The following is a 10,533-nucleotide window of genomic DNA, read 5'->3' on the forward strand; positions in this document are numbered from 1 at the left end:
ATTCCACCACATGTAATAGATCCATAGTCTTGTATCTCCTTCAGGCAGTAGAGTTATATCGATACTGTCTGGTGTTCTATCCGTAAACCTCAAGCCAAAGTAACCCGCCGCTGATACCAAAGCACTCTCATCGGGTGATGTCCCTTGGTAGACAGCCTCAATGCCCCCTTCACTCTTTCGTCTATCATCATCAACAACAACATCATCATCAGAGGCCACAACATCTCCATCCTCTCGAACAGCGTAGATATCCAACTTGGCTCTGCCTTTGATCCGTCCTTTCGCCTTCTTGAATGCCTCACTAAGGCATCCCCCACTTTTACCTTCATCGGGATCAGTATGATATTCCGGATCTGGCATGGCAGGAGGCTGTGCCCTCTCGCACGTATGGTTGATAGCTAGGGCAAAGAGGAACTCATGCAAAGTGTTGGAAGATCCCCTCCCTTCCTTGGCCAAAGCCTTTCTCATCATGCTCACCAGCTCGTCAGAACACGGTAATACACCAGAGAACTTGGGAGGAGGTGGCCAGCAGCTGTATGACGGTTCCCTTTTGACCTTATCATGGGAATCTTCATCCGGTAGGGTTGTAGATGGTGAGACATCTGTAGTAGCATAGAGCTTGCCCCCAACAGCTGCTCCTTTAAACTCCATCTTGTTGCAGGTAAGAGTACCAGTCTTATCACTGAATACATGGGTAATCATACCAAGTTCCTCATGTATGGATTTGGAGTTACACCGGAGACTTAAGTCCCTGAAACCATCATTGGGTTAACACTTTATGGGTAGTGTATGCCATATTCAAGCACCCATAGTACTACCTTTCGGAGTCATATAAATTATTATCCCATTCCATTAAAAAGGCTTGTGCAACGCGAAGGACTTCTCCTGATACCCACAATGACACTGGAATAAGGCTATTCAGTAAGACGAAGTAGCTGAAGTAGTTGATGATAGCCGCCTGACTTGATAACCCTGATAGATACCTGAGAGGGGATGTGAATGGTATTACTGCTAGCACTATCTATACCATGGAGAATTTGATGAGGTTGGGGAGGGATGGGTGCCAACTACGATAGCAGCTGTAAGACACAGTATAGCCTGTAGTATGAACAAGGCTAGGACGTATTTGTTCATTGCTCTATCCACTGTGCTGCGTTTAGCAGGAGCAAAACCACCTGAAAGAGGAATCGGCTCATGTAGCTGATGTATTCAGCGCTACTACCATGATTGCTGATCATGAATCTCGATTCATGTCCAGCATAGACCACTACTCCTATAGCCCAGGGTGTATTCTTCAACTTGCAGCCTCTGAGTAGCCTAAGAGCAATAAGGACTAGCAGCAGCAGGATGGTAATGCCTCTACTAAGGAGGACTAGAGGAGCATTACATGTTATCCATGCTCAAAGGTTGGATTGTACCCTCATCCTCAGTGTTACTCAATGGACTTATCGAGCCTCTAAACCTGATACAAAGTATTATACATAGATAGTCAATACTAAGAAGAGCTGCATACTTCAACAAATCAGCCGTAGGAGCTTCGAATTGCATTGTCATGGTATCAACCAAAGCCGCTAGAGGCTCCATCCTCGCTATGAATCTAGTGGATTGGCGCTCGATCGACAGATCGCCACCCTCATCATCATCAGTATGCTTGTCTGGAGAAGCAATCTCCACCTGAGCCGAGACAGGAGGACTGAACCTATTCGGCCTTATTCACAATTCCTTGCCTGAGACCTTCGTTCACCACGTTGTTGGGTGTCCCTAGTTGAATGAGATGACTGCCGTAGTAATTGAGATGACTCAGATCTCTTGGTCTTCTTGCCAGATGTGATATCCGATACCAGCTTGGGCGCTTGCCTAGTCTTGAGGTTAGTTTCCCCGTCAAGATTACTGGTCTCCATGTACGCTACACAACCCTTCTTAGGATCGGCACCATGGGATGATGATAGTAATATCATATCAGCTGGTAGGGGCTCTGACTCCCGCACCATTATGATATCACCAGGAAACAGATGTGCCCATTCTATCTTCTCTATTGTCCCTTGTGCAGTAACCCTCCTCGTCAACTCAGCGTTTGTCTCCTTATCTCTTTTATATGCCATCCACTCCTCTACGAATTCACGGGCAATTGATACCAGTAGTACAAAAGCTAGAGGCAGTATTGCTGCTATAGGATTGAGTGATCCGACATCCGGAAGACTCACTATGATAGCTGCAAATAGGAAGTAGCAGTTGGCCAGACGCCTAAACTGAAATAATAGTGATAAAGGCCCAAATGTCCACCAGCTGTAGCGTCTAGTCGATACAGAATTGCCACTATACGTGTGACAAGCGGTACCTATATAGCAAAGACCACCTCACGGGGGGATTTCCAGTGAAGGAACGGTATACTACCAATAATGACAGTCCTATACTGTTGCTGGGTCCTCTTGTCAGCTCTTGATGCATTGCCTATCCTCAAGTATCGCCGTATAGAGTCTACTGTCTTCTGCATGTACGACTCCATTATTCCTCAAGAATCGTAAGGCAAATCAACTGATGTTGGAATACAAAAGACTCCCCCGTCACAATACTGCTGGACTAACCCCTGATGGTGTTGCTCGACAGCCCAACAGCGATGTAGGCCCCAACAGTTACTACGGAAGATATTTGGTGTTCATCTCATAACTACCACCTCAATCACGAAAAAGGACGAGGAACGATGATGAGGTATACAACAGCAATGGAGACACTTCGGAAATTCGATTGGACACGGTCACAAGTTACTTGCGGTCCCCAGGAGTAGAACTTGCGCGGAAACGATGAGCTGATCGTATGAACCTCGGCCGATGGGCTGTGCCTGCGTGTGCAAAGATGAGGTTGCGTGCTAGGCTCAATCCGGAGACTTCACCACATAGGCCCTCTTCCACCAACCCCTTAAGGATGACAAATCTTAAGGTTAGAACCCTCATGTCGCAAACTTGAGAAACCTCTAAGTTCACAATTATCTCAGCCTCAAGTTGAGGAGACTAACCTTGAGAACGACGATAAATTAGGTCGTGAGTAGGAACGAAGCAAGTTCATCGGAGACATTTTAGATTGATCTAATGCGTGAGGTTGGACCACCCTCGATGCATCCAGTGCATGAGGCCTGTTCAAGCGCTTCCAATCGGAAAATCGCAAGTCAAGAAAAAACGCTGTAGAATTCAATCCGCCTGGAATCGTGCTCGCGCGGTGCGAGGACCATCATTGATTTTGGCGGAGCGTAGTAATGTACAATTTAACATTTTTGGCGGTAACTGCGTGCGCCCCAAATTGCTCGTCGGGCGTTGCTACCTTAAGTTAGAATCTAATCTGGGCGAGTGAGAATCTAAGGTTGCAAATTTCCCAAAAGAGACATGCAGGTGAAGACGGAGAAAGGGAACCCCGAACTCCTCGAACCTAACTGTCCAACCAAACTCTATTTCCAAAGGGAAACTCTACGAAATGATGATAATGCGACATCGCTGCAACTAGTTGAGGATAAGAGGGTGGCAATGATGCTGGTGCCCTCCATCCTCGTCGTCGTAGTTGCAATCACTTAATGGAATACAGACTTGATTGCATCGTCAAGCCCTACCTTCCCCGGGGTCATACCCATAGGCGACGAATAAGGTGGTGGGGACGCAAGAGGGGACGGGGTTGCTGTAGATGGCGACTGTCTCGAAAGGAGTATCTTAGCTCGTAGACCCAACACGAGTTCACATTCAGAACCCAAATGAACTTCAGCCAGAGGAGGTAGAGAACCCAACTGCTCTAGTCCAGGGGCATTCACAGCTTGGAGAACCTATAAGGATACTGATTAGGTTGTGGAGAAGAGCTCGTTATCGTTACCTGAAAGAGGCCCTGAATAGAAGTTCGGACCTTGTTCAACTCAGTAACAGCTCTCAATACACCATCAGTCAGGAGTCTATGATGACTGGTGTATGGTGCCGATCCAATAGGCCGTTTTTGGTATTCAACAGGTATCTGATGCATCGTTTCTGTAGTTGAATGCCGCATTGAAGACTACCTGTTTATCATGCTGTTTGAGTAGCTTCCTCATACCAGCTACGTTAATGTCAATATAGGCTAGGAGTTTATTAGCTTCTTCTGTGACAGTTTCTAATTCACGTGCCATATCCATCCCCAGGGATAACGATCCAGACAGAATCATAGTTAGTTGGGAGTAGGCGGCGCACTGTACTAAATACCCGCTCAGTAGACTCCCAAGTTGAGACATCACAACGCATACCTAAGATGATAATTGTCCTCATCATCAACATTAACTTCAACCTTATTACCTGGGTCAATGTGGAATTGAGCATCCCATTAGGTGGTTGATTGTCTTGATCGATCAAGCCAGCTTGTTGAGCTCTAACCACAAGAGCTGCAACACTACGGGCCAGACCCTCTTGTTTGGTGCCAATGTAGGCAAGCATAGCCTCTACGTCAGAGTCCATCGTAGCAAAGAAATGACTGTCCATAACTCTGATGGTCTGCGGTAGAAGCATAGTATGAGCATCCACAGCACCAGCTCCCGACCTCTTTGCTTGACTTAGCCTCCTGGGATTCCTTATTGGCCATGTCATTCAGGGAGCGTATCTCACGAACCTGCCGGCTGAGTATCTCCTTCAAATGCTTATGGGAGATGAACGGAGCATCTTCTGTATCGTTCTGAAGGGCTAAAGCTAGCTTTCGACCAAACCTCATAGAGAAGTCAACGTCAAAACTGAACAAACCAAAGCTTATCTCGCTGCCCAACTAAAGCCTATTCTCTCAAGGGAAACTTCATGGAGTGATGTAGGTAATAATAGCTAATTAAAAGGAGAAGTTAGCGACGGCCCTCCCACGAGAGATACCATCACGATCGGAGTTGCAACCACATAGCCAGGCATCTACCAGCTCTCCGGGCCTTTAAGTAATTCTCCACCTCAGGCTGGAGCCCAACCCATTGAGGTGTGGGTTTGCCTGTGAATAAGGTGTCGATGACGGTTAGGAAGTCCTCTCGTTTACGAGCATCTGGTACACGAAGAAGTACCTGCTCGTCAGAGGGGGGCTTGATATCTTCATATCGCTCAACATGTAACCGACTTACCCCATCACCATCCACAGCACCAGGATTGAGTAAGAAATCCTTATGATAAGCCTTTGGTGAGAAGAGATACTCCACGATTGATGTTAGAGCCTCACGGTCTGTATCATTGTCCAACCGTCCACCATACCTTAGAAGCTATAATCGAGGGCAGCAGCAGCAGGAGTGAGGAGGACAATCCTTATATTACACCACATCGATGAGGGTGGTCCTTATAGCCTCCCATGGTATCTTAGCCGGATCGATATTGATGAGCCTCCGCTTAGTTGGATTGCCTTCTGATGACGATGATGCTTCAAGCGCCTCATCTAACCATCTGTAGGGAGTGTTATACCCATGATGCCGTAGTTGCCACTACTACTTATCAGTCAATTCAACTGCACAAGATAGATCAGCCTCTGAAAAATCGAACTCCTTGGTCCATCCAACAGGAGCGTACCTATAATAAGCTGTTAAGAGCAACCCGCCACACATGCCCGAGAACCATTCATATTACCTCACCCTTTCCAATACAATGGCATGTAGCCAGGCCAGGAGGAAGTGTAATCGGTTCCGTTCTACTGGCCCCCTCTGGACACGCGCTGGTAGTAGTACCTGAGTGTTATTGGCTCCCTACCATCCATAATATGGGTAGTGCCCAATTACCTCTGCGTAGCTTCTCTGAAGTGATGGTCTAACACCAGTAGGCGCCTCGAACATCAATATCCGGGCCGACTTCATGAGGGTATCCGGTAGAGCTTGCCCAGAGCATGCCTCAATATCAAGCGTGATGAAGAGCTTGAAGTTGCCTTGAGGATGAGTTGGAAGTTTCCTATCTAGAGTGCGGAAGTATGGTAGGCAGAGATGCATATTAGTAAGCAAAGCCCAGCGACCCTGACAAACTGAGACTCCAACTAGCAGTATCGTAGTCATCCCACCTGTTGCTTCGTAACCGCTGCTACGGCTCGATCAGCTAGAGAATATCCCTCTGGAGACCCCATGGCCACGATCTCCAACTGGACTCCTAGTCTCTCAGCTAGATCAACGATACGCAGAGATGGGTCAAAGCCAGGAGTACAGGCCAGTATATAAAGCGTAGTGTTGGGCTGAAAGCGGAAGAGATGCAGGAGTAGTAGCAGGAAAGCCGGACTGGGCCTACCATCATCGAACGAGATGTGATCGAATCTTGTAAGGATGGAGCATTGAAGGGAGTGAGTGGCTTGTCCAAGCCTAGTAACCCCTCAGCATAGCGTTCTAGATATTCTTCTGCTAGATCGGGTCGCATCCATCTCGATATAATAACGTTCTCCAGAGAGACTAATACTGAATCCCCTGAATGATGGCATCCTTGTGGGATAATAGCTGTACTGTTAGTGACAGTCAAGAATGCTGCCCACTCCTGTGGATGGGCCTTTAGACTCGATTGTAGTGCGGAAGCGAACGAAGAAGCCCCTGTGGAGACTGCAGTAGAGACGAGCCGAGTGATAAGATCCTTCTGATCCTGGCTGATATTGAGAGCCTCCACGCATTTCAATGGGGATAATGGCTCCCCATCACCCTTCTGTTCATCGTGCATGGTGAGTAGTTGCATATATTGGGAGGGTGGTGGAGAAGAAGATTTTACCATAGCATTACCAATCTCAGCAACACGTAATAGGAAAATAAGACGATCAGCGGCTAATAGGCCAGAGCCGACATAGTCATATACCAGCTTAACCAAGCACTGCCATATACTCCATAACCGTGAGGAGGCAGCAGATGTAGTACTATCTGCAGACCTTGAAGAATGTTGAAGCACCACGTTGTATAATTCCAGATACCGGACTAAGCCGAACTGATAGAGATTGTTGAGAGCCTTGAGGCCTTGGACCACGAAGAAGAGGTTAGCAGCTGATGCCGACAGAGGGATATATGCCGAAGACACCGCCTCGATCTCCCGCAAGTTCTCATCTGCTTTGCCTGCCTCCTCTGCAACCTAACATCAAAGATACACCCAAGGTCCACATGAAAACATCCACACCTCAGCCGCTTCACATTTGAGTGTCTCAAGTGTGGATACAATAGCCTCGTCTTCTAGTATACTACCAGTAACGTTAGATAGGGCGTGCAGGAGGCCGTCCTCCAGCTCGCGTATTCGTACCTTGAGGGCCGGGCTCACGGCAAACCGAGTAGAATAATTACCCTAAACTCCCCTTGCAGCTTGAGAGCCTTCACTCGCTTCTCCTCAACATCAGGTCTCTCAGTCTTGAGTAGAGCATGTAGACACTGTGCTTGAAGGGACTCCTTAGTAACGTTGAAGTTAACCATCGTTACTCTAGATGCCACATCAGGAGTAAAGGTAAGGGAAGCATCCCTCGTAGTCATATACCTTGCAAGAGCAGACTATCTTACTTAATAGAGAGGTAGAGCACTACTACATTGCGAAGTTCGGAGAGTAGTCAATATCCACATCACCAACAGTGATGAGTGTACGACCTCCCTTCTTGAATATCTCTCTGTTAAGGACCTATTCATAACACGCATCATCAGGAAGACTCCATTGTGTTGTTGGCCATCCCCTTACTGAGTTGAGGATTGGGTCGACCTTCTGTACATCAGTGAAGAGCAGGACAGTGCCAAAGCGTAGGGCTGCTTCGAGATGCTTGGTGAAGGCTGGGTCAGTGAATGCCGTGACCTTGAGTTTCCCTTGAGACCTCGAGGAAGTGAGTGCATGCTCATTCTGTAGGAAGGTAACAGCCTGTCCAGATGGGTCCACAATCATCGGATAACGTATGTATCTAGTGAGCAGGCACAGATGGGCAATATTAATATGCCTACTACCTGTCAATGATGATAGCATTCTGAATAGATAGATCATCATTAGGCAGCTGGTTGGCAACCCAGGCTAGACGCTGTCCTGGCTTGGATAGATACTCGATTAGAGATAGACTATTGTTTATCTAATGAGGTTGAGTTTGGCAATACGATATACAAGGCCCAATACCTTAGGACCATTCTTGGTCGAGTCAAATATGCGACGCCACTCTGCGTGCAATTGTTCACGATGAGCATGTTCACAGAAGCCACTATATGTACAGAAAGCTGCACCCATAACAGTATCTCCTATTATTGTTCCTGACAATACGGGCTGTTAACTTGATACCTCAAAAACGTATGCTATACCCGATTGGGATTTGTAGGTATCCTTCTGCACCTCCCAACGTTCCTTCTCCGATGCCAACGATGCCAAGAGATCAGATGACCTACAACGATTGATAAGCAGCCCTCTTATTAGTAGTATCTCAGTATTACCTCTTGCACATTGCAGAGACCTCCTCCATCTCGGTACGTATACTCTGGCCCTCGCTTATCAATTGAGCATACTCATCCTTATACTGCCCTATCTCCTTCTCTAGCTTTTCAAGGAGCTCACTATTTGCCCGAAGCTTCTCGTTGCTAGCCTACACAATAGTGTTATTCCATATACATCACCAAGTTATACCTTTTGTTGCGTCTCAAGCTCTGCCACCTCTGCCCTCAGAGGACCAATACTCTGTAGCATCTTGCCGTAGCTGATCTGACTCGTTACCCACTGGGCCAAGGGCCCTGCAGCTCTAGAGGCACGCTCTATACGGTCCATGTCCCAGGCCGAAGACTTTAGATACCTACTAATAAAGTGTAGCCTGCTCTACTTCAGACCATCATGACCACTTACCCCTCCACACGCTCCCTAGCAGCGACGCTCAATGCATCAGTGTTGAATTGGAGTACTGTTACCATAAGCTGTGGATCTTTGAGCTCCTTACGAATGTGGTCCCAAGTGAGCTCCACACCGGGACCATAGTTCCTGTGTTGTATGATTGATTATCAAACACGATGAGGTATGACCTTATCAAGCATACGACAGCCTCGAGAGTGATCTTGACTGGTGCGGGAGGATTCGGTAAGGACCTCATCTCGTCGACTTGCTTCCGTTGTATTGACTGTACCAACTGCCTAGCATGGTTGAGAGCGGGTTCGACCTCAGCCAATTCTCTGGCAACCTCCTCTTGACGTGAGGCAGCCTATAAGGCCGCCAGAATAGATTCCTATGACGATGGTGATAACGTGTCCTACGAGTTGGTGATCTTTGTTCAGCTTCTCCCGCAAAGACTGGCTCTCCCTCTTCTTTTGCTCTGCTTCACTCTGCCCTTTGATCATCTGTGCCATCTTAGCCTCAGCAAGCTTGTTCTTCTCCGCTAGTAATTCCGTTTTACTCGACAACTGGGTCTACAAAGGAGCAACAGTCTCTACACCGAGCAGTTCCCTTATGTACCTTCATTTCTGCCACCTGCTGCCCTGTCTGATGTAGCTTCTCAAGACCAAGATTCAAATGTCGTTGTTGCTCTGCCCACTCAGCCCGTTTAGTCGTATAGAGCTCCTCAAAATGCCTCAGGAAATCCATGTAGTCCCTTGGTGTTACATAGGCAAAGCGCTTGTTGAGCGCTCGCAATGAATCATGAAGCTTCATCACACTCTCATGAATGCAGACCATACTAGTGGCCACTGAGATAGCCTATGGGGCGAGTGGTTGTTGTAGTCAATGATTGTCGTATGGCCGTGTCTCACTCGCTCTTCCGCGTCCATCACAGCCTTATGCCCTCCCTCACTAGTATCCGACTTGAAACAGTGCCCGGATAGGTCTAGTCGCATGAGGGAATCATTGGCGATCTGAAAGATGCCCCTCCTGAGATACTCCAAAACTCTGCAGTGCTCCACCTGTAGTAGGGCATCCGTCGGCCAGTCCCCAACCCAGTTAACAACACATCGGTTGAAAAGAGCAGGTGATGTCGCTTTACGATTGTGGAAGTCCGGGTTGGCCGGATTCATTGTGAACACTATGTGCAGATTCCTCTGTACCTAGATGACATAGCTACTACGGTACTCGCACTCAAATGGGACCGAATGCTGACAACAGCTCGCTGAGCATCATTAGCATCGTCCAGACCTCTTTCGTAAAGTTAGAGAATAGCTCGTTGGCGTCCGCTGTAGTGGCGGTCTCGTTACTGGTACGGCACTCCTGGATCAAGTTGTTATACTCGTCGCCTTCGAATAGACCAGGGACCTAGGCAAGGTACCAACAGGGCTATGGGTCGGTGGCAAGATTGCAATCACCTCTCCACCAGCAAGTAAAGCATTCATCCTCTCGAGGAAAGCTGGGCCGAGGACGTTAGACTCATCGAAGATGAAGCATATTCTCTCTCCTTTCACCCCAGCACGCTTCATAACATGCCGAAGGTCAGCCTCGAAAGAGTGGATATCATATGACTTACCGGTCTGATGATAGAGCAACACCTTTCGTTGAATACAGAGTGAAGTACTCCTACCTTGAGCTGATAGACAGAGAGGCCGTTCATCCAGCTGACGAACTTTGATAGGACAGTTTTACCAACCCCACTAGCACCGACAAGGAGCATATGACCTTGAAGGGCCAGAAGAGTCTA

The 10,533-nt window shown here is 47.7% G+C and overlaps 3 protein-coding genes across 3 annotated transcripts in view; all 3 read right to left on the minus strand.

Annotated features, from left to right (window-relative positions):
• Pmar_PMAR021137 (hypothetical protein) overlaps positions 1-1,991 on the minus strand; it is a gene marked incomplete at both ends in the record, with an annotated part of 3,717 nt that extends 1,726 nt beyond the window's left edge. The window contains 8 exons of the mRNA XM_002784696.1: positions 1-751; positions 819-983; positions 1,028-1,175; positions 1,223-1,317; positions 1,388-1,462; positions 1,514-1,674; positions 1,718-1,778; positions 1,801-1,991. Of these exons, the coding sequence (XP_002784742.1) occupies positions 1-751; positions 819-983; positions 1,028-1,175; positions 1,223-1,317; positions 1,388-1,462; positions 1,514-1,674; positions 1,718-1,778; positions 1,801-1,991 (1,647 nt within the window). The remainder of the gene's footprint in view (positions 752-818; positions 984-1,027; positions 1,176-1,222; positions 1,318-1,387; positions 1,463-1,513; positions 1,675-1,717; positions 1,779-1,800) is intronic.
• Positions 1,992-2,002: 11 nt separating this feature from the next.
• On the minus strand, positions 2,003-2,212 carry Pmar_PMAR021138 (hypothetical protein; the record flags this gene model as incomplete). Its single annotated transcript, XM_002784697.1, has 1 exon — positions 2,003-2,212. A coding segment is annotated over one exon (210 nt), but the record flags the coding sequence as incomplete, so codon positions are not given.
• A 1,347-nt stretch (positions 2,213-3,559) lies between these two features.
• Positions 3,560-10,533, minus strand: part of Pmar_PMAR021139 (cytoplasmic dynein heavy chain, putative) — a gene marked incomplete at both ends in the record, with an annotated part of 16,800 nt that continues 9,826 nt past the window's right edge. The window contains 31 exons of the mRNA XM_002784698.1: positions 3,560-3,805; positions 3,853-3,987; positions 4,031-4,252; positions 4,302-4,496; positions 4,543-4,729; positions 4,866-5,038; positions 5,096-5,222; positions 5,283-5,408; positions 5,454-5,531; positions 5,589-5,686; positions 5,738-5,965; positions 6,010-6,177; positions 6,231-7,046; positions 7,092-7,211; positions 7,253-7,439; positions 7,489-7,577; positions 7,635-7,848; positions 7,892-8,010; positions 8,055-8,185; positions 8,234-8,313; positions 8,363-8,511; positions 8,553-8,715; positions 8,766-8,897; positions 8,939-9,114; positions 9,167-9,319; positions 9,366-9,595; positions 9,700-9,949; positions 10,038-10,154; positions 10,205-10,366; positions 10,417-10,422; positions 10,479-10,533. The exon at positions 10,479-10,533 is cut by the window's right edge and continues 4 nt beyond it. Coding sequence (XP_002784744.1) covers positions 3,560-3,805; positions 3,853-3,987; positions 4,031-4,252; positions 4,302-4,496; positions 4,543-4,729; positions 4,866-5,038; positions 5,096-5,222; positions 5,283-5,408; positions 5,454-5,531; positions 5,589-5,686; positions 5,738-5,965; positions 6,010-6,177; positions 6,231-7,046; positions 7,092-7,211; positions 7,253-7,439; positions 7,489-7,577; positions 7,635-7,848; positions 7,892-8,010; positions 8,055-8,185; positions 8,234-8,313; positions 8,363-8,511; positions 8,553-8,715; positions 8,766-8,897; positions 8,939-9,114; positions 9,167-9,319; positions 9,366-9,595; positions 9,700-9,949; positions 10,038-10,154; positions 10,205-10,366; positions 10,417-10,422; positions 10,479-10,533 — 5,332 coding nt within the window. The remainder of the gene's footprint in view (positions 3,806-3,852; positions 3,988-4,030; positions 4,253-4,301; positions 4,497-4,542; positions 4,730-4,865; positions 5,039-5,095; positions 5,223-5,282; positions 5,409-5,453; positions 5,532-5,588; positions 5,687-5,737; positions 5,966-6,009; positions 6,178-6,230; positions 7,047-7,091; positions 7,212-7,252; positions 7,440-7,488; positions 7,578-7,634; positions 7,849-7,891; positions 8,011-8,054; positions 8,186-8,233; positions 8,314-8,362; positions 8,512-8,552; positions 8,716-8,765; positions 8,898-8,938; positions 9,115-9,166; positions 9,320-9,365; positions 9,596-9,699; positions 9,950-10,037; positions 10,155-10,204; positions 10,367-10,416; positions 10,423-10,478) is intronic.

Source organism: Perkinsus marinus (genome assembly GCF_000006405.1).
Source record: "Perkinsus marinus ATCC 50983 genomic scaffold scf_1104296934700, whole genome shotgun sequence".
NCBI classification, from domain to species: domain Eukaryota; phylum Perkinsozoa; order Perkinsida; family Perkinsidae; genus Perkinsus; species Perkinsus marinus.